Source organism: Vigna unguiculata, chromosome 7 (assembly GCF_037176805.1).
Source record: "Vigna unguiculata cultivar grain cowpea cultivar isolate G323 ecotype 2 chromosome 7, ASM3717680v1, whole genome shotgun sequence".
In the NCBI taxonomy this organism is placed as follows: domain Eukaryota; kingdom Viridiplantae; phylum Streptophyta; class Magnoliopsida; order Fabales; family Fabaceae; genus Vigna; species Vigna unguiculata.
The window spans coordinates 4,195,389-4,219,198 of record NC_140798.1 but is presented as its reverse complement, the minus strand read 5'-3'; the positions used below and the strand labels follow the sequence as shown (position 1 = coordinate 4,219,198).

The 23,810-nt window shown below is 31.6% G+C and overlaps 2 protein-coding genes across 3 annotated transcripts; one reads left to right on the top strand and one right to left on the bottom strand.

Annotated features, from left to right (window-relative positions):
• Positions 1-4,418: 4,418 nt before the first annotated feature.
• On the top strand, positions 4,419-7,151 carry LOC114190188 (F-box protein At2g26850-like). The gene is made up of 7 exons (XM_028078986.2): positions 4,419-4,872; positions 4,947-5,008; positions 6,016-6,188; positions 6,294-6,362; positions 6,442-6,623; positions 6,717-6,789; positions 6,978-7,151. The coding sequence occupies exons 1-6, from the start codon at positions 4,426-4,428 to the stop codon at positions 6,768-6,770; spliced, it is 987 nt and encodes a 328-aa protein (XP_027934787.1). The 5' UTR covers positions 4,419-4,425; the 3' UTR covers positions 6,771-6,789; positions 6,978-7,151.
• A 1,077-nt stretch (positions 7,152-8,228) lies between these two features.
• Positions 8,229-22,981, bottom strand: LOC114192117 (pyruvate kinase 1, cytosolic-like). 2 transcript variants are annotated; one of them, XM_028081720.2, is made up of 16 exons: positions 22,736-22,981; positions 21,542-21,638; positions 21,108-21,205; positions 17,759-17,914; positions 15,520-15,597; positions 13,357-13,488; positions 12,650-12,730; positions 11,590-11,661; positions 11,382-11,471; positions 10,965-11,109; positions 10,487-10,575; positions 10,276-10,371; positions 10,064-10,131; positions 9,809-9,908; positions 9,119-9,178; positions 8,229-8,604 (listed from the first exon to the last, which is right to left on the bottom strand). In XM_028081720.2, the coding sequence occupies exons 1-16, from the start codon at positions 22,802-22,804 to the stop codon at positions 8,452-8,454; spliced, it is 1,584 nt and encodes a 527-aa protein (XP_027937521.1). In that variant the 5' UTR covers positions 22,805-22,981; the 3' UTR covers positions 8,229-8,451. The 2 variants fall into 2 exon arrangements, with proteins under 2 accessions (XP_027937521.1, XP_085531750.1); XM_085675624.1 differs by lacking the exons at positions 21,108-21,205; positions 21,542-21,638; positions 22,736-22,981 and adding an exon at positions 18,041-18,133.
• Between the last annotated feature and the right edge of the window lie 829 nt (positions 22,982-23,810).

Sequence of the window (23,810 nt, the reverse complement as noted above, 5' to 3'; positions counted from 1 at the left end):
CAAGTGTTATTGACTTTGAGTCCTTAGTATAATGGATTGTAGTAATATTAATGAGTGTAATTATTTCATAAAAGGTATTTATAATTAGATTTTAATCTTTAGTTGCAATTTTATTTTCTAATAATGATAAGAGTTGTCATGGAAAGTTCTCATTCTCTAATTACAAGAGTTTCTCGTTTAAAATGTCTTTATACATGTGTTGAAGAGAAATATATAGAATGAAATATATTCAAAAAGTTACAAATGAGTACATTACTTTTAAAATAACTTAAACTTAATTCATTATTTTATTATTGAAACTTAACAAAAATTTAATTTATTATTATATTTATTTGAGTTAGGAGTGAATATGGAAGAATATTCCTACAAGGTAGAAGAAACCTAATATCTAAAAAAAAATACTTGGTTTTTTAATATAACATTATAAAAGTTATCCAAAACTAACTTAATATTTATTATATTATAAAATATATCTTAAAAGAGAACTAAATTTTGGATTCAACATTTAACACTTAAAGGATCTCAACGCGGACCTGATCCATGTCAGGCCGACTCGTCACTCTGATTTTGAAAATGGTGGATCCAATCATATGATTTAACTTGCGAACCCGTTGCAGACCGACCTAAGAAAGATGGCCACCTGACGAGTTCAAAGGGCGGGTTTGCACAGGCCAACTCGCAACTGTTAAAATCATATCTGTCTAATAGCTCAACCTAGAAAGGGATCAGAATTGATTAATGAGTCTTTCACTTGGTTAAGTGGAATCTTGAAAGAATCTTTAAGTCTTATAACCCAATTAATCAATTTCGCAGTTCTGTGTTAATGGACTGTTTAACGCAATTAAAAAAGATTGTAAGAGAAGAGATAAATCAAGACACAACAGTTTATACTGGTTCGATTCAAGATGAATATACGTCCAGTTTTCTCCTAAGTAAACCCACTTAGGAGGATTCCACTAATACAATTAGGATCCAAGAATTACAAGAACATCTATATAATTCTAAAATCAAAAAACCAAAGAACTTGATCTACCAATCAAGAACTCCCCCTAGGAGCAATGCATCCACGCAATTGCACCTAGGCCTACACTTCACCAATGAAGCAACTGTAATCAGAAATACAATAAAAAAGAATCAAGAAACAAATACACCTATTATTGTGCAGATTTGTCAATTTGCTCCTAGATTCAAGCTAGACCCATCAAGGTAGAATCAACCATCAATCTCCTTGAATCTTCACTTGAATGATCTTCAAGAATGCTTAAGAACTCTGTGAATCTCAGAGGGATGTTTCTCAGAATTTTTTTCAGTGACTTGTAATTTTTTCCAAACCGAAACAAATTTCAGAAAACAACTTTTATACAGAGTTCTCTGCTGTCATTAATGGATTAGGAATTTACCTAATCGATTATCGTGAGTGTATTTTCACTGCCTTAGTGCAGTACTCACAGCTAATCCATTAGTTAAACAGCTAATCAATTCATGATTGCACAAGCAAGAGTGTGATGGTTAATTACAACTTAATGCAGGCTTGATTTACATATGATAATTTCATACAAACAGTCTAATGCACAACCTAACTAAAACATGAATAATTCTAAACTGGTAATGCACATGAAGTGTAGCCTTGGACATCATCAAAACCATCTTCATATGAGTTGGAGTAGCTCCCCCTTTCAACAGCAACCCATTTGTAGAGAATTTACTATATGTTGTTGTTTGTTTTCGTGAAAGAGGCATTCTCATTTTCATTTCTGTCTTGCGAGAGAGTTGGAGAAAGGTTCAATCATGTTGGGATTTGTAGGGCTTTTGAAAATATGAGAGATATGAGATATATGAGAGATATATGTGATATGTTATACGGAGGAACATTTTTTGTATTTTATTGATATACTCTATATATAGAGAAAAAAATGTAACAAATATCAAGTAGAAAATATTTAAAATATCTCACTCCTAATCTAAAATAATAACTAATTTATAAAATTGAAATATTTCCTAAAAACTAATTTAAATAAAAAAGATATTAAGTAATATTCTCAACAAATCAAACTGTCAAGAAAGCCACCCCAGTCTAGTCTCACTCATCTTCTCTTCCTCAACACAACTAATGCACCACGCGACGCTAGGAAGAGCAAGATCGAGAGAGGAAGTGCACAATGGTGGTTCCCCAACGGCGACAACGGCCAGCATCATGAGCACGATCGCTTATTTATCCCTTAATTTTTTTGATTTCCCACACCCTAGTTTTGTTGTGTGATTGTTCTAATTGATTTGAGTTCTACTAATTACGGTTCTACTGAATGATTTACCACCCCTGATTAGGGTTATGTGATTTTGTCTTGTGAGTGTATTTAGCATTCTCTGTGATATCTACATATTCTTCCCCTCCCTTATCTGCATAGATGCAAGCTATCTATTGTGTAGCAGTGCAGAAAAAAAATCAAAATTGGCATGTAAGCCCCATGCTTGCCTTGTTGCAGGACGAGTTTTGCAATTCAACCCGTTTTGAAGTTGTGAGCTAGTCGAACCTAACTCATTTTTAGTCGTTCAATGACGGGTCGACTAAAACAAGCTAGATTGATCCGTTTTGTCATGATATAAATTTTTTTACTTAAGAGCATAACAATTTAGGCATCACAATTTGATTGTGACTCAACCTACCTGACGACGGTCGTGAAAAAATTGATGCACCTTACAACACTAAACATAATTTAGTTTGAATAAATTTGTATAAATGGGTTATTATATTAGTAGACTATTGTCTTTTATTTTACTTCTTTGAAAATTGATTTTGTTAAAATATTTTTATTCTACTTGACAATTGCCTTTTAGACTTTCTAGTAAGAACTATTTGTTTTCTTGACCTTTTGCAAAAAGTTTTTAAACTTTATTTAGTACTTGTTATGAAATTAATCTTGCATTTCACTAATCATGCATATGAGTATTAATGTGAGAAACGAGGTTCAATTTTGATTTTAAGTGTTAGAAAAGTCAAAAGTGAACTAATTTTACCAATACAACTTATTCTTACAATGACATGACAAACAAATGGAACATTCATACAAAATCATAATTGAGTTTCCAAATAAACAGTCACGGTTAACAATGACATAGATAGACATGAATCCCCAAACCACCACTATCTTGTTATGAGAGAACAAACTCTAACTTGTAAACAATTTTACTATTTTTACACAATGAAAAACGAGGAAGAGAATCCATAAGAAATTTACATTGGGTGTCTTAGTGTGCGATGTAAAACATATCATTTATTTCAGATTTTGTAGTATTTAACGTTAATAATATGTTTTACATTGGATACTAAAAAGTCTAACTTAATTTGTTGTTTTCACTTATAAAAATATCAGTGTTAAACAAAAATTAGATGAAGTTATTTTCGGAAGATTCAATTTATGTTAAACTCCTTGATTAAATGTGTTTGGTCTCATAACTAAGAATTAAATTAATACAAAATTACAATTTAGTAGAACATAAAAAGTTATATTCAAGAATTATATTTCTAAAAAAATTATCCTAGTTTTTATTTTTTTATAAAACTTGAATTTTGGTCTAACTCATACACACGTTGAATCAACTTAGCTAAACCTCTTCAATGTTGAAATTGATTTACAAGGCATCATTCTGCAAGTTATTCGGGACATCTTTTCATAATGTGAACAAAAATTCCTCGAAACTTTCAATTGTTTGATATATACATAACATAGCATTTCTTTTATTCTTAATTGTCTTGTAGCAATCTTTATTAACGTATAAACCTTTCATTTTCACGATACCATTCTATTAAACATTTATTTTCCTCAATAAATAAAAATGTCAGTCATTTCAAAGTTTAACCAAACCGGCACGCCATAGAATTATTTAGACCAAATTACTTTCACACTAAAACTTTTTTGTTTATTTTTTTTTATCTAAATATTCTATTTTTGTTTTAAAAAGTTACACTATCAATCCTATTAATATTACATATATATATCCTTGAAATTTTGAATATATATATTTTTATTTATGACAAGGGAAACTACTAATAGTTAAGAAAATAATATAAGTATAATCTGAGAAGATTCTAATACTCAATTATTTATTTCCACATCAATAATGAAGATGATTTTTTTATGTGTAAATTTAGATTTTGCAACTCTCAATAATGAAGCCTTTTTCACATAACATAAATAAAAGACATGCCTTAATGTTAGACCTTGAACTTATCGTGTGTATTTTTAGATTGTGTCTCTCTCACAAATGAGTAATAAACAGCTTAATCATATCTTTGGCTATAAACCCAAATTTTTGCTTGATATAATAATCAAAGTGGGTCCTCTTTTGCCACATTCAATGAAGGGTGAATTATTTCACCTTCTATTAATATCAGAAAATATTATTAGCCTAATTACAATGTTAAAGATGGAGAAGAATAGTAAAGTAGATCCTCTTCCTATCTCCCTCTTGGATTTGCCTGAATCCACCTTGGATTTCATTCTCAAGTGCCTTTCTCCAATAGACCTTTGCAGAATGTCAAAGGTGTGTGTTTTGTTGAAGGGTAAATGTGAAAGTGATGAGTTTTGGGAAAATCACATAAAAGAGAAATGGGGAAGAGTGATTGGTGATGCTGTTTACAAGGAGTGGGAGTGGCACATAGCAATTGCAAAAGATGGAGTTTTGTTGAACAATCAACACACCAATCAAACTGGCTCAATGGGTTCTTTTTCTGGTGTTTGGCCCAACCTATATCTTTCTTCATACTTAGAACATTTCAAGGTTCTCAATGGTAAAAACTCAAACAATTTCATGATGTCTTTGTATTTCTCTCTTGAGACTGGTACCTTTTGGTTTCCTGCTGAGGTCTACAAGGTAAAAAGCTATAACTACAGGTTTAATTTTTTTTTTAATATTTATATATATTAATTAATGTTATGTATTTCCAGGGATTGATGATTCACAATGCCTTGGTTAAGTATGACTCACAATCTAATACTTTTCAAGCAAGGTATTTGCAAAATGGAGACCTCTTTGAATGCATGAACTGAAAATTTTCCTTTTTACTTCCTGAGACAATGATGACCTGTAGATCTTTTAAAATGAAAAAGAAAATATTATTTTAGTTTTTTACATTTTAAAAAATAAGTTTTAATTTATGGAGTCTAATGATTAGAAAAACAAAAAGTGGTCCGTTGAAAATCTTATTTCGACTAGAGATCAGGTCGATTTATAATATATAACTAAATACAAATTTCATTTTATAGGTTTTATAAGATGAGTTTACTTAAATTCTATTTATTAATATGGTTTCAAAGTTGTTGTTTAGAATTTATCTTAACAAAATTTGTTGTTTGTTGAATTATAAAATTGAATTAAACTTAAAATTCAATTTCTAACAAGGTATCAAAGTAATAAGTTAGAGATTATCTTTATTTTATAAAGAATTGTTATTTGTTGAATCCATAATAAAATACCATTTGACACGTTAGAGAAAATTTAACATCATTAAATAAGAAAGATTAGATCTAATGTTAGAAGATTAAATAAAATCAAAGTTTCAATAATTCACGAATTACAATTTTATGTTATAATTGAGAGATAAAAAAACATATTTAGTCCTTTTTAAAATGTATGGAATGTCTTTGAAATATGTAGGTGAATAACTAAATATATAGGGTTATACATATAATTTTTTTGTGTGCGTGACACTTATCAGGCAAAGTGTGAGATGTGGGACTAATATTCAAGTCACTCTATGAGAGCTTGCATTTTTTTAAGACGGAGAAAGAAAGTTAAAATTAACTACTTCTACATAAGTTCAAATTATGGATAAACTAATTTGTAGAAATGCTTTTACATAGTTCTTTAAATTTTCTATTTTAACTTAAAAAAAATTAATTTTAACTCATATGGATCACTTTTATAAATGAACTAATTATAACTCAAATAACTTTTAATGAATCTATGTTGTTTGGCAAAAGAATTTTGTTTTGTGAAAGATTTATGTTATGGTAGGTATCAAAATGGAGGTTGGAGATGTTTAGGGAAGAACATTGAGTGGGATATGGTGAGAGCTCCCTCAGTTCATACTCCTCCATATCTTCTACATCTCTCTCATTGTTTAGACACATTGAAACCAGAGGATCATATTGAGATTCAATGGAGACCAAATACACAATCTCCTTATGGTATCATTCTAAATTCAAACATTATTTCTTTTTACTTTTTCTAAAATATGAAATTCAGAAATTTTATATTTAATTTTATTGAATATAACTCTTGAAATGTTGCAGATTGGTGGTACGCTGTTATTGGTCACTTAGACTTATGTAATCAAAATTGTTGTCACTGTCATTACAATGGTAAGAAAGTTATGTTATGTTATCTTTAGGAAAAACCTATGTGATAATTTTAAAAGTTTTTAATGTTGTTGTTTGATAGATACATTGATAGTGGAGTTCAGACAATACCCTGAAGTATCAAACATGAGACGAATAAAGTTGTGTAGAAAGAAGAATGAAGAACAAGGTGATCGAATAGGTGGCTACTATGGAGGAATCAGAAAGCTTGAGAATCACAATGAAATTCAAACATGGAAGAAGCTCTTCCCTCTTCAACTTCAGGTTCTCAAAATTTTCCACATATAACTCAGGCTTCAAAATTCCTTTTCCACATATATTCACCCATTCATCAATCAATTATTCTTTTTTAAACAGACGGCACCTGTGTTATATATGCCTCCAGTGGCAGCACAAGTCCAAATCCTCTAGATTTTGAACTCAATATCAGGTATTACAATACATATATACATATATATATACATATATATATATATATATATATATATATATATATATATATATATATATTCGAAGACAAACTCTATTTTTCATTTGGGCAACCAATATAATGTAAATCAAATTTTGCTACTCTCATTTCATTAGTTAGATTTATACATTGAAATGCTCCTTATGCAGAGAGTTTGTGAGTAATTCCAAAAACCATGCTGCTGAAGCTGATTGTTGCCGAAGAAACACTACTGTAATATGTGTGTGTGTGTGTCTATATATATATAAGCTTGTGTGTATGTAACATTAATTCAAGAAACTGTTTTTCTGGTATTTTGAAAGGAGACTTACTCTTAAGCTATATTATTTGTGCTTACAAAACATAGTGACTTGAGTTTTTATGGTATGGATAGAAACTACAGATTTTGGTTCCAATTATATATAGCATTGATTTAAAACACAAAACAGAAACAAAGGTGCTGAAAGTGTACTAGTTTTACTATTCATTTCATCATTTTTTAAGTTGCATAACTCAATATATAGTTATGGCTTTCCAACCATTGTGTGGATCATATAAAACTATATAACACATCATTTTAAGAAAGAACGAAAAGCACGGCATAAATCTTCAATTGCAACACCCTGATACGTTAACACAACCTGAGGAAGTAAGAAAAAAATTTGACATCGTACTAGGAAATAGAACAGCGAAATCAAGAAAAACTATTTTTATTCATCCGATGTATTTTTATTTACCTTTTAATTAGGACAATACAAAACCTTATAGATGGAGAAAGAATCTTCGTGTTGAAGCAAATAAAAAAAAGTCTTCAAATGATTCACATAGTCAATCGTTATATCTTGGACTTTTCTTCTCCTATCCCAATGTTTTGAATACCACCTTTAAATTTATATGAAAATAAATATAAAAATTATTGCTCATGCCCATCCATCTCATTGCTCGAGGGTTTAAATAGTTTATTGCTACTGATAATTATTTTCACGGTGATTCAAACCATGTGTAACTCCTTTATGCACTCGAAAATCATGCTACAGTAACCTTTGTAATTCCCCTTCCATCTTCTTTAGTTCTCCTTTGCAATAAATGCTTCAGAAAAAAAAAATGAAATAAGTTTACCTGTGTATAATCCCAACAGAACTCATCTTAGGCTAGATCATATGATAAAAGATCTATTATCCCCATGATTGCACTTCTCACGGAGAGAATTTAGAGACTTGAAGAAACATAAATTGAAATGTTGCACGATCAAGTGCAGTAGTATAGTTCAAAGCAACAGCCTTTCTGATTTGGGAACTCTGACCAAAATAAAGTCTTGGTGTTGGAAGATTAGAGGACCTATGACATTATATTGTGACAAGTCGATAATAAATATTGCCCATTATCTAATACATGGGAAGCAAAAGGAAGTAGATAGATACTTAAGTGGAACAATTTATACATAGACTGGAGATTAACTATGTGGTGTCATGTTACAATCAGTTGGCATGCTTCGAATGGATGATATCCATTCGCCAAGTGCATTTCTTCCAATGAGATACACATTATTAATGGACCTTTCAAGTGTTTTTATTATTACAACATTCAACAGAAAATGCTAAAACAAAGAAACCTTATAATGCAGCCTTGGAAATGATCCATGTGTTAATCGTCAAGCTCAATAATCTTCACAACTGAGGAGTCGCCAACTTTCTGGCAAACAACAACTCGATCATGTGGCTTTATGATACCAAAAGCCTTGCCATGGTCTAAAGCAACCTTCAAAATTGATTCATTTGTTCCACTTTTAGACTCGGCCTGTACCCAAAAGACATGCTTTCATGTTAACAAGTTAATCACCACAAATATACTTCAGCAATACCATATAAAAACTAAACTTTCACAGTTTTGTAATGGCTAACCCCAAAATAGATAGAATAAAGGAATATTCAAATCCAAACTAGAATGTCAACGAGATTCCAATAGTCCTAGAATATTGCTTCTGATGAGGGAAATAGAAAACGACGGTATCGTACCAAGCTTCAATATAAGAAATAAACTAAGATTTAAGGTACAATCGGTAGTAATTTGAAAATTAGTGATTAGATGTTGAGGCCTTGGAATACTTGCAGTTGGACTAGTATTTTACTTGCTATTCTGAATTGGGATTAAGTTAGGTTTGATAATAGAATTTCTTTAATTGATTTGCATTATATAAGGCACATTAAGTTTTAAGATTTTAAATATTAGACATTCCGAGGTTTTGAGATCTACATTGGTTCCCATTCCCCATTTTACATTACTAGATCAATTGACGTCAAATAATTCTTACTGGGTGTCGTGGATCTGCCAGCATAGGGAAAAGACCTCTCACTATAAGTGATTGTCTTGCCTGCCATAGAATCATAAAAAGAAAGAGCAAGAACACATTAGTTTCAAAGCAGAATGTTACAATACAAGTCAAGAAAAAGAATGAAAACAATCAGTCAGTTTAAATCAAGATTAAAAAATCACAGAAAAATAATATTTTTTTTCTCCATTTTCCCTATCAAATCAAGTTTTTTACATTGGCAAAATGGCTTCCTCTTCTATGGAAATAATACAAACAAGCAAAGCTTGCATCTGCTACGGACTTTCAAGGCACTGCTTGTGTGATTAGTCGATACACCAAAATAAAGGCACACCATAGTGCTTCAAAGAGAAATTAAAGAATGCACAAAAGTCAAAGACAACATACAACACACGAGAATTGATCACTTATAAAATCATTATTCCACTGTACATAAAACTAAAGTTATCAACGTACAAAAGCTGATACAACTGGGAAAAAAAATGTATGAATAATTTTAGTCAGTAGTCCACTCGAATCAGGCGTTTTATCAAGCTCCATTACAGAAGAATATATACAAAGCACCAGGTTTAAAAAGTATATACCAATGCCAAAAAGACTGAGCCGACTCAAGGAACCTAATCATGCTGAATATTTCATGAAACAAATTATGTTCATTTATCAATTAAATACCTCAAAAGCTCCGGTGAAAGTCCATCTAAGTTGATTTGTTTTTAGTTGAGGAATGACAACAGATATCACGGGCATGGTTGGACGGTACTTGGCAATCAGCCTACAAATTTACACAATAAGAGATAACTCAAATGATTTGTGCAGCATAATTAATTACTAATAAACAAGAGATGCACAAACATTTGAATCCATAACCAAAGCATGAGAAAGTTCTTAAAATAATAAGAGGCAAGTTATGAAGAATTGAAATGAAACCTTGCAGCCCTTCCGGATGAAGTAAAACAAATAATAACAGAAGCCTTAACCTTAATGGCTGCCCGAACCTGCATGTTGACACAAGGAAATTATTTCCAAATATGCATTTTACTTATGAAAAAAAAAATTGAAGCAAGTGAGTAAGGTAATGGCAGTGAGGGAAAAAATTAAAACTACCCTAAATAAATTTTAGCGAAAAAAGACAAGAGTACCGCAGAGGAAGTTATTGATTCCAAATGAGTCATTGGCTCACCCACAAATTTGACAGCCTTCTTGAAATAAATATCTTGATTATAAACTTTCTCTGCCTGCAAAGAGCATTTGGTTAAGAGAATGCTTGCCAACACCTTAAAAAGGTATCACACTCTCTGTGTTTGAGGCCTAACTAAGTGTATGGTTAAAAGAATACATTCTAGTTCCCACCTCGGCACAAATTTTTCCAACAGTGGAAATAGTGTCCACAGGGTATAATCCCCGCAAAGTCTCTGCCCCTAGAACAATTGCATCACTGCCTACACCGTTAAAATGGAAAAAACAAAGTAAGATACAACCATTAATAAACACCATAGAAGTGGAAGAAGTATTAACAAATAAACAGAAACAAGAAGTGCATCTAATGCTAGTGACTAGATAATTCATTAATCCATAAAATGAGTAAAAGAGAAAACATTAGAGATGATAGAACCATGGATTAGCGCCACAAATTGAAGGAATATTAATAAAATGCTGCATATTATCTATTCAGGTTGTAGTGGGATTGCAAACTGTATATTGATGCAATAGCATTCTTTCCTTCTTTTTTTATTTAAAAAGGGTAGGAGCATGCAGTGCAGCCGATGCTTTAAATCCATCAAAAATCAAAACTTGACTAAATGAACTATCTCAAGAAAATAAAACTTACCATCTAAGACTGCATTGGCAACATCAGTTGCTTCAGCGCGAGTAGGTCTTAGGTTGTCAGTCATTGTGTCCACAACACGTGTGACAACAGCCGGTTTTCCAGCCATGTTACATTTGTAAATAGCCGCCTTTTGGAATAAAAACACCTGCCAAATCCATATAGATACATGACAAATTTGAGAAAATTATTATATTATGCAGGTCACAAGATTTTACGAGTATAAATGAGATGTGTGGTCCATTAGGGAGTTGTCAACAAGTTCAATACTATGTAGTAAGAAAAAACTGCTATAAATAGCCATATGCAGACACATGTTAAAAAAAAAACCAAACAAATGGAAACAATATCATAATACTATAATCTACTTATAAGTGAATCATAAACATTGAATTCTTCTGTCCAGAATTAGAAGAAAACCTTCTCAGGTGGAAGATCTATCCCCAAATTTCCACGTGAGAGGATGATACCGTCAGCTTCTCGCAATATCTCGTCAAAATGAGTCAATCCCTATTACAATTTACAGACAAAAGATGCAGTTCAAAATCAATATAAAGCACACACATCAACAATCTTGAACTACTGCTTTCATTTGTAATAAGGTTCTAAAAGATTTGAAGTTTCTCACCTCTATATTCTCAATCTTTGCAAAAATTTGTGTTTGTTTGAGGTCACCTAATTTAGAGAGAAACTCACGTGCCTGCCAAATAACAAATAGTCAAATTTCATTACAGTGTTTTGAGGAAAACTAAAATAAAGAGAATGACTTACTAAATCAACAACACTGTACAAGTACAACAAAACAAATTTAGAAGTTAAAAGTAAATCAGATAAATAAGTAAATTACCCTCCCCTTGTGCTTTGCATTGACTATAAAGGCCCCAATTCTTTTGAAAAAATAGCCAAAGCAGTTGAGTATTTTTGGAAAAATAAATTATAAGTTCATAACTAAAATCTAAACAGTTGCTATGGCAACAAATTTGTTAAAAAATGGTTGGTTATAATTGAATGTCACAAATAATCAGTGAGTTTTTCACAGCCCATGTATTTGAATATGTTGAGATGTATGGTGAAGAGAAAAATAATAATCTGTGTGTATCTATTACAACAGTGGACCATGTATATATATATATATGTCTCAAATGCAAAAAAGATACAAAGAGATGGGACAAGGCCCAAATATTTAGTTACATCTACTAGTGTACATAAATATATAAAGATGAGTAAAATTATGTCTTAAAGAAGGTTACAGTCTATGTTCCTTAAACTAAAGCTAGGTACACCCAGAAACTAGTCTATGTTATATTGTTATATATAACATTGATCAGTCAAATGACATTCTGACAATTTCTTTTAGCCTTGAGTATGCTGCGAAAGGGGAAGAGTACATTTTGTGTAATTCAATCTTCAATTCAAATGTTTGAAAACAAAATGAACATTCCATTCAGCTTTCTGAGTCTAGAGAAGGCTAGGAATAGAAATTGATACGAGAACATCGTAAGCATCACTAGAATTCATCATATGCTAGACAGCATTTTTGAGGGACTGATTTAGTTGCAACATTTTCCATTAATTCAAGTTTTGAACGCGTTTTCATGAAAGAGTGAAGTCTTTGTAGCAAACGATATATGAGGAAAAAGAAATAATACATAATTAATAGGATGAAACCTATCAGCAATAACCCTTACATGGCGAACATCTTCAGCGTGCCTGGTGAATGATAATGAGAGGAAGTCTATATTGTTTTGAACACCCCAGGTGCTTATTACCTGAGTTAGCGAGTGAAATGACAAGATTAGCAGTACCGTAAGAAACTAACAAAACATTGTAACTTATATCATGATAGTCTTGTGGTTGGTGCAGACAATATAGAATTTATTTTGAAACACCTGAAGTTTTTTTTCTTTTAGTTCCAGTGAAAATAATTTATTTAGGTGCAGGACCCACAAAATTTTTAAAAACATACCCATATTTACACATCTAAGGTGATTCTACTTCATCCAGACAAAATCAACGCTTTAAAACTCACTCTTAGAATATAATTCCCCAACACAATATTTTAAGAATCAACTTCACAAACCAATTCTTTCAAAATCAATTTGACCGAAACCTAAAGAAAACCAATCCAGATTGTTTTGGATTCTAAAATAAGTAAAACATTCCTCACAAAAATAACAGGAATAAGTCTTTTTTCGGAAAAAAAAAATGAGTATAAAGCACTGCTAAAATAAGCTATAATTTCAACAAAGAAATAATTACAATTTCATCCATAAAATATACTCATGAATATAGATTAAAAATTGAAAATCACAATCTAAAGCACAAAAGTAGAAAAGAAATTTGACCATATAATGTGCATCTCATTACTTTATGCACACAAATTTCTTATAGTTACCTCCTTATCCTTATTGGTTAGAGTGGGAAGATCAATACGAATTTGTGAGACGTGTAAAGTATACAGTGACCCAGCAAGAGTAGCAGAATTTTTGATGACACACGTGACATCATCACCATTCACTTCGCTGACCTGCATTACAAAATAAAAACTAACTGAGTGATGATGATGAGTTAATTATGACTGGTATAAGCAGTAAATTACTTTCTGCATTCCATATCTAAAACACTTTGTCAGAAAAGTTGAGTGCAAATAAGAAGCAAGCATGTTGCTACTATTATCCAAGGCAAAACAGAACTTTCTCCCATTTTAAGGTCCTCTGATACCCAGTTGAAATGACAGGGTGGCCTGTAGCTCAGAGGATTGGAGCATGGCTACAGACTGAGTGTCAAAACCCTCCTCACCCAAAAGCAGCCAATTTAAGGATTCTAAATAAATATAAATACAAAACAAATAATAGTTACCAAGTAGTCCTCCCCCTTTTCAACAAATAAAATTTTAAATACAAAACACTCACAATACTATAAGAACCTCCCCTTCATATATTTTAGAAGCAAAACCAATCAAAGTTGGTCCTCATCATATTATTAATCCTAGTATATTAATGGGTTTGTACTGCTGGAACTAGTGCATGACCTAATTATTTGTATATGTGTAGTAATACATCACATCAAGAAACAGGTTTTCTTATTATAATTATTAAGATATCTTTAATATCTTATTTTCTGTTTCTATTGTTATTATTCTTCGTATGTATTTTGGGCTTAGCCCATATGTTCTTTATTATAAATACAGCCCCTATGTGTATTTTCTACACAAGGGAGATTAATCTGAATCCCTATTTTCTCTATATTCAATTTGGTATCTAGAGCTTAAGGAAATTTTTTTTCCTACCTCGGTCTCTGGTCCACAGTTCGACAAAGATGGTATTGCTATTTCTCAATGAAAGTATGCACGGGATATTTTGGAAGAAACTGGATTGATAAACTCAAAATCTGTTGACACACCTATGGATCCCAATACTAAACTTCTACCAAATCAGGGGAAGAGTAGGTCAGATCCCGAACAGTATAGAAGATTAGTTGGGAAATTGAATTATCTTACAGTTACTCGTCCTGACATTTCCTTTGCAGTCAGTGTGGTAAGGCAATTTCTTAATTCTCCGTGCGAAGATCATTGGAATGCAGTCATTAGTATACTGAAGTATATTAAAGGATCTCCTGGTAAAGGGTTGTTATGTGGTTGTAATAACAATACAAGAGTTGTTTGTTACTCAGATGCTGATTGGGCAGGATCTCCTTCTGATAGAAGGTCTACATTCGGATATTGTGTCTCAATTGGAGGTAACTTGATCTCTTGGAAAAGCAAGAAACAAAGTGTTGTAGCAAGGTCTAGTGCAGAAGCAGAATATAGAGCCATGGCTTCAGCCACTTGTGAGCTTGTTTGGCTTAAGCAGTTGCTCAAAGAGTTACATTTTGGAGATGTTAAACAAATGATACTTATATGTGATAATCAAGTTGCTCTTCATATCAGTTCTAATGCTATCTTTCATGAGAGGACTAAACACATGAGATTGATTGTCATTTCATTCGAGAAAAGATTATGTCTGGAGACATCAAGACTGAGTTTGTTAACTCAAGTGATCAGTTAGCAGATATTTCACTAAATTTTTACGGGGACCGAGAATTAGTTATATTTGTAACAAGTAACCAACTTGAGGGGGAGTGTTAAGATATCTTTTAATATCTTATTTTCTGTTTCTATTGTTATTATTCTTCATATGTATTTTGGGCTTAGCCCATATGTTCTTTATTATAAATACAGTCTCTATGTGTATTTTCTACATAAGGGAGATTAATCTCAATCCCTATTTTCTCTATATTCAATAATAATAATAATAATAATATCCTTTTCAAAATCAAGATAAGAATGCTATTGCATCACTATACAAGTTAGAATCCTAACCTAGGTTAGAATTACAACAAGTTTCAATCATATGCAGTATTCCTGATATAATTATAAGAACATATCAACCCATTATCATGTTATTTAAAGTTTCCTTTCCCTATCTAAACCCTATAAAAACAAAATTACTAAAATAGTCAGCAAAAACTATTTGCAGAAGCATTGAAGATAGAACTAATCTATCCAAGATTGCATTACCTCAAGCCACACTGACGTTGTTTCACTTCCAGTAAACAGGTATTGGCCAATAAAAATAGTATCACCCTTCTTCACAGCCTGCAAAATTGTACATCCCTAAAAGCATGAGAAATAAGAAGCTAAATTTATAAAACCACAAACTGTTATTATATAATAATTTTAAAGTAAAATGGTCAAGATTGGAGCCACTGAAATTGTTATAATTCCTCAATTAATAATACAAAATTATGATTAACATTATATTACTCAGCATGTCTCTTATAGACACCTAAAGTAACAAAATAAAATCATTAATTACGGACTTATAGCCTATCACTAAATTTCAACTCTACTTGCAGACTCTCTGTTATTGGGATCTTTAGGCAAATATTAAACAGACTGTCTAGGAAAGACAACAGAAAGTGCTGCCATGAGTTCAGAAATTCCCTCCAGTTTTACAATTAATTCTTTCTTGCATATCTCAGAAGAGTACTAGTTTCACATAATTTCCTTCCCTTCATATGGTCTTTTTAAATCAATATGCATACTTCTGAGCATATTTACAAAAGTCCTTGCAAATTTTATAAAATATCGCATTATAAAGGAAAATCAGCCATTAAAATGCAGGCTCTTGTCCCCTATTCAGTTTTCCTATTCCTTTTGCCAAAAAACCAATATCATGCTGTCTCTTGATATCCATATTCCCCACCTTAATTGCAATCTTTCAAAAAAAATTTAATCTAAAGCATATCTGAATATTTTCCATGGCCATCAAGTACCTACATGCATCAAGAAATTATGGCTTTTGGTGACCACGTGCTTAAAGGCATATTGGTGCAAATTTTGGAGTAAAATTGTAAAATATTTTTTTATAAGTAACAATTAGAAAGTAGCAGAATAAATAGGAAAAATTGAACACTAACCTAGGAGTCAGAAAAAAAGCTCTACCTAACCAAGATAGAAGTAGGTAAAACAGAAATTGCTTAATATATATATATATATATATATATATATATGTATATATATGTATATGTATGTATATATATACATATATATACATATATATATATATATGTATATGTATGTATATATACATATACATATATATACATATATATATATATGTATATATATGTATATATATACATACATATACATATATATACATATATATATATATATATATGTATGTATATATATGTATATATATATATATATATATATATATATATATATATATATATATATATATAACATGCCAATGTCTCTAAATGTCGCAAAGATGTTAGGTGAACAATTTGATCCCAAGTGAACACATGCATCAACCAAAATATCTTTCTACCAAATACACCAGATAACTACATATGAGAACAGTACTAAAGCCTTTTAATTTTAATATCTTTGCCAGAATCAAATCCTCTAAAATTAACACATAGGGGGCTGCTTGAGATTCTTAGGCAAGCCCAATCTTCACCAAAATACCAAAAAGATTATCCATAAAGAGAAACTTCTGAGCAAGGTGTAAACTAGTGAGAATTAGTTTCAGAACTCAGTCTTCACATTTCACAAGGTAAAGGTGTTATAGGCCTTCGAATTAAAAAGTAATTCATAGTAATTCTGCTTATACAAAGAATTTGACATCAGAGCAAATGGATTTCCAAATAAACTTATCCAAATGGAAAAATTCATTGCTTAGAGGGACCTCTCATACCAGCAATAGATTTTTTATTATTATGAAGTGAAAAAATACAAAATAGAATTTGCATGAAAATGAGACCAAGGTATGAAGTGAATAAATCTGTTTGTCTGGATTAGAAGAAAGATGGATTGAAATCTAGCAACACCGTAAGTGATTACAAGGAACTACCCATCATCAACTTTTCCCTTTTTAAAGTGGTGATCCATCTCTAAAATTTAGGTTCTAACAATGAACTAGATTTGTAGCAATGATAATAGCAGTTCACTATCGTACAAGACTTTCATAGTATTTTTAAAGAAATTCCAAGTTCATTGAGCATCCATTGGAACAAACGCCTTCAAATCTGCTTCTTGCTTGTCCAAGTAACCAAGTAGCTATTTAATAATATGGATTAAAGACCAAGATACCACAAGTAAACAGCTGGATAAGATGACGACAACATGCACTTGACTACTATTACAATACACATGTATGCAAACCTCAAAAAGATTCAACATAAATATAATGCCCCTTCTCTCCTCAGAAACATTTGTTAAAACTTAAAGATATAACATTACTGACCTTTGAAAGCCCATTAAAATTTAAAGGCAAAAGATTTGAACCAGCTTCTTTGTTCTGATCAGGAGTTAAGACAACCAATGTGTCAGCCTGAAGGGAAATTGGGTGCTCAGTTTTGTTGACAACCTGTAGTTCTGGACCCACAGTATCTAGCATAACCTGGAGTTAGACAAAAATGCATCTTTATTTTAACATAAATTAACCTTCAGATAGTATTTTCACATTTTGAAAGCATATTGAAGCATAAATATTAAGGAATTAATATCAGTTACTTTTATGATATACCATAAGTCATCTTATCTATGTCATGTGCAAGGAGTAATGGTTACGGTAATCTTAGTTTCCTTGTCCAGACTTTTTTACAATAGATACCTATAAATGAACAGAATGAATGTTTGCAAGGCTTCAGACTGTATTAGACAAAAGTCGAAATTTTGAGCCATACAAGTTAATAACAGTTAAAAGTATTAACGCATGGTAGCTTATACAAATAACATGCACCCAAATAGAATTAATCTATTTTATATTACTATTCAAGGCTACACGAGGATGATAATATTGAGGAATAGGTCAGAGGAGAAAAATACAAAATGGAAGTGGTGTAACTGTAATTAAAACATTCTTGAGGGAATTTGATGCTTTGCCTGTAGAGTGTAACGTAATATGTTTTACAAGTAAAAACTAAATATTAAAATAAAAAGTACAATAGAAAAAAAAAATAGTTGTGCCACGTTTTTGAATAAAAAAAATAGAGTAAGGGTAGCACAAAAAGAAAAGGTGAAGGACAGGAGAAAAAGTTAAAATTGTTACTACAAATTTTTGACTAATGCATAGCACTACTTAAAACTGGTTTTCTTTCAAATGTAATTGTCTTTCCTACAACCCCTTTCTGCATGTTTAGTTTTCAATTTGAGGCACCAAACAAAAGTTCACACTTTCCAAAGCTGAAAATTGAGAAGCAAGTATATTGGTGTGCTGGAAAAAACGTGGGTTACATTAACCCCAATGTTTTCCCAAACACACTGTTTGTGTTCTATCCCTCACCAAGCCTCTTAACTGCTCCACCAAGTTTAAGTACCCTGATGATATCTAAGAAAATACCATGAACAGCCATTTTCATCCAGCATGGGTTAGCAACCAAGTTGTCATAACTTGTTCCAGTTCTTCCTTTTGCTCCTCAAATTCAACTTTCTACCAAAAACTTCTTCATAGCCACTCATAAAGGTTGACAAATTTTCCTTCAGATTGTTAATGAGGAGATTGTATTAAAGTATTCATAAATTTGAGCTTTCTTTAAATACCAAAAGGAACGGGTCTACACTTTTTTAGTAATGCGTAAATTCTTAAACATTATATTAAATATAAAAAGATAATTGAAAAGAACGATGTGAATTATTAGAGTGTATAAAGGACTGAATAATAAGCATTAAAATAATTTAAAATGTCAAAAAACTACCTTGCTCTTTTTTACATGTAAAACAAATATTACACAATGGAAAGGGTATTATAGCAAAACTTTTATTGTTTCGTTCAGTATCTATGTGCTATTTACAATCCGCTATTTACAGTATTTCCCCTCAAGTTAGAAAATGAATATCGTTCATCCCCAACTTGCCTACAAGATCCTGAAATGTGCCCAAAGGAAGTCTCTTGGTGGGAATGTCTGTTATTTGAAGTCCTGTAGGGACATGGATTGTAGCCACAATACCTTTTCCAAGATTATCTAAAGTGTCAGTCAATTTTAATATGTTTGATCTTATCATGTTGTAATAGTTTATGGGAATACTCATGGTTGACTTGTTATCGCAATACAGTTGCATAGGGATATCAACCTTGATTGTTAGGTAATGATGACTATGATTTTAATCTAGAGTCATTCACACATTCCTTGAGCAAGGTCTCAAAATTCAACTTTTACACTAGATCGAGACATTTTATCATGTTTTTTGTTTCTCCAGGCTACCATAGTTTCTCCAAGAAACACATAACACCTAGAGGTTGACTTTATGTCAATAACAGAACATGAATAGTCTACGTCAATATGTATCCACGTGATCAAAGTGTCTTCTTTAATAGTAACTTCTTTCTTGGACTTGACTTCAACTATTGAAGAATTTGGTCAATTGCTCACATGTGTGTTTTTCTCTTTGATCATCCACAGACTAACTAATCATGCAAACTGCATAAGCAAGGTTTGTTCTCTTGTGTGATAAATAAATAACTTTTCCTACCAATCTCTAACATTGGATCTTTTCTACAGAATAACTCTTCACTTACAAATTTATGATTATGTTCAATAGGAACTCCAGATGTTATACACATCCCAGTTTACCTATTTATTTGAAAAGATCAAGTACATATTTCTTTGAGAGATGAAAATCCTACTTTTAGAATAAGCAACCTCTATTCCAAAGAGATATGTGAGTTCTCTCAGGTCTGTCATTCCAAATGAAGCTGTCAATTTTTCCTTTAAAGTCGATTTCTTTGGTTCATCATCTCCTACTATAATTATATCATCTACATAGACCAATAGTACAGGGAGTTTACATGTAAGGGAGTGCTTTATGAATAAAGAATGGTCTCCTTGGATTTGCTTGTATCCTAATGAAACCATTGTTTCTATAAATCTTCCAAAGCATACTCTTAGAGATTGCTTAAGACCATAAAAGACCTTCTTTAGGAGGCATGCCTTGTTCCTTCACAGGAAAGGAAGAGATAATTAAGAGTAGAGGGGGTGAGTGGCGGGAGGCATCAATTGTCCCATGGCACGAGTCAGGTGGACCAAGTCACAACCGAATATGGCGCTTAGACTACTACCATCTTAAGTAGAAATAATCGCACCTTGACCATTAGTTTTAGTTTTTGACTTAATGGTAAGAGCTTAATCTAACAAATAACACTTAACTCAACTTCCATGTTGGTCAACTAGCTCTGATACGAATTGATAAACATCCAAACACTTGGGGAACTTACACTCAAAATCTAGATATCTCATATTAAACGATGTGGGACTTAGGCACCCCATATTATCCAAGTTCCTATCGCAATTATATCAAACTATCTATATTTAGCCTTTGGTTTTCTTTTGTATAAAATGCACCAGTACTATAAATAAGATAGATCATGTATACACAAGACACGTAATTTCTCCTAAACACTCTTAGCTTATTTTTAACTAGACACCAAATGACAATGAGCCGGTGATAGTAGTGTTCTCTTTTATGCTTAAATCTGTTAGTAGACCTCCAAGATGAGGGACCACTTCAGAAGAGATAGTCAAGAAGATAGCCCATTAGAGCTTGAGTGATTACATAACATTTAAATGAACAAACAAAAAACATAACACATTTACCGCACAGAGTTTTCTAGTTCTTTTAATAGCAGCCCTTAGATTTTCCAACGTCTCTTGGTGGTATTCTGGATCACCCCATGAAAAATCAAACCTTGCCACTAGTACATTGTAAGAAAAGAAGAATAAGACGAGTCATGACCAATTGAAAACTCAAGCTTGTCAACTATCACAGTAGACACATAAGGGAAGCTGCAAACCATAAAGAAGCAACACTAATGCTACTAGATTCTTACTCGTGCAATAGTTAAAGATTTTGAGAAAGAGAAAGGCCTTCTAATTCCAAAATAGTTGATTTTATAAGACAAAGCTATCCAATTTCAAGTTTTCTTACTACAATTACTAGAAAGACAAAATAACCAGGCAGTCCCTTATCTATTTGCATTCAATTGTTAAATAAAGATCACAAGAAATCAAAGGTTGCATTGGAAAAATACCAGACATTCCTGCCTCAAGACATTGAGAAATCACATCAACTGATCGTGACTTTTGGCCAAGTGTGCCAACGATCTTTGTCATGCCTGGAAAGAAACTCTGCAGAGGCATTTCAACAACCATTTAATCAAAATCTAAATTGACAAGGCGCACAAATTCTCTAGGATAGGCTAACGATGCTTGTAGTTTCACACTTCAACACCAAAATAATACACAAAAGAACAACAACATAACCCACCAGCTCCAAACCTCAAACCTAGAGTGCAACATGAAAGCTAAAATAGATCACAATCTTGTGACCAAATTTGTGGTACTTCCGTAGCAGCTGCCCCATTGTTCTGATTGTACTTTTAGTTTGACCCCTTTTTCTAACTTTTATTTCAAAAGAAAATTAAAATGTGAAAAAAGAAAATACAACCTTTATCAAGACTTTAGTGATAGAAGCACATTACATAAATTAAAAGTTTTTTTTCCAATTTTGAAAATTTTAAAAGCACAATACACACCTTCCCCTCAACTCGAGCTGGCGCAGCACCATATAAGGTTGCCAAATGAAAAGTAGTTAAAAAAGCGAATTTCCCAATCGAGACCTTTGATAAAAATCTCAGACACCGAATTCGAACTCTACTCCGACCATGAAAAGAAGTCTTCTCCGATCTGCTAACTTAAAATTCGAATTCTAAAAGGAAGATGCAAACAAGAGAAAAACTCAGAAAATACTTTAAACATCTTCATTCTCAGTAAAAGCCAGTGATTAATTAGAAGTTGACTACTGAACTTTGTTTCACAAAAACAGTTTTCAAAATAAAATAAAAAAAAAAAAAAGCGAGATCTGAAACAAACAGTCCCTAAGAAAAACATTTTTAGTTTCCGAAAAAAAACTAAAGGCCGCTTACCCACGCTTTCATTTGGCATTTTCATCTTTTGACTTCACTTTCTAATTACAAATTCCCTTCCTGTGTTTAAATATTTCAAAGATTCACCAATGAAACACCAACAAACTCATTTCCGACTGCTAAATTAACAACTACCAACCAAACGAAGCATCAAGAAATGCAACTCCGAAACAACAAGCACACAAGAAAAACGATTATTATCTCATATTCTTTCTTTCATCACATAGCTTGAAAATTGAAAATACCACAAAATTAACAAAATTGAAAACAGAGAGAGAGAGAGAGAGAGGAGATGCTGACAGGCTTGGATGGCTCGAGGATGGAAGCCATTCTGATGGGTTCCTCAAGGATCAACGGACTGGACTGCATTTTGGCGAAAACTGAAGCGGTCAACTTGGGTGAAGAAGAGCGAAGAGATTCTGATAGTGTGCGTGAGAGTGAGTGACACAAAAAGCATCAAAAAATGATATGAATGAGGAAGAAAAGAAGAGAAAAGGAAGAGACCGTCCACGAAAGTAACGCAAACAGATCGTGTCCGTACGAGTGTGGGACCTTGTATTATTTTTTTTTTTCAACGTATTTAAGTGTATTTATTTTGGGTTACGTGAAATTGTGTACCACAAAAATTGATCCACATTAAAATTTATTGCATTCAAAATATCTTTTTCAATAATTTTATCACAATATATTTTCTTTTATTTTAATATATTTTATCTTTTTCACCAATAGTTTTATCCCATTGTATTTTAATGTAAAGATAAAAATTTAATTTTTTTACAGATTTTTCTTTTATTTCTCTTCATTTTTCCAATGTTATTTTCTTGATTTTTCATTTTTTTTCCTCAAATCCTTTTATTTTTATTAAGTATTTTAATTTTTTTTTCAGCAAGATATCATTTTATACTTCGTGTGTGTATATGGATAAAAATGTGTATGGATGAATGGGTGATATAAAGATAGTGTCATTTTGTGCACTGTTTTCTCAAAATGAGAAAGACAGGTTTCTCAAAAATGAGAAAGAGAGGAATCTAAATGTTTATGTATAATTCCAAACGTGTTATCAAAATATGTAACAGGACTTGAAAAAAAAAAACTTTTTTTTTTTGAGATAAGTTCCTTAAGAGTAAAAATCTTTTTTATCCGATACCACTTACTGCACTTTTAAGAATGTACTGTATAGCTTGTCACGGATTGTTATAAGAGCAAATTAGTTCTAAAAAAAATTTAAGTATTTTTGTTGAAAGTTTCACATCGATTATAGATAAGGTCAATTCATAATATATAAATAGATACAATCCTTATTTTATAAACGAGTTTTATAAGATTGAATTAGACTTAAAATTTACTATATTTAATTAAACACTTTCGAAAAAAA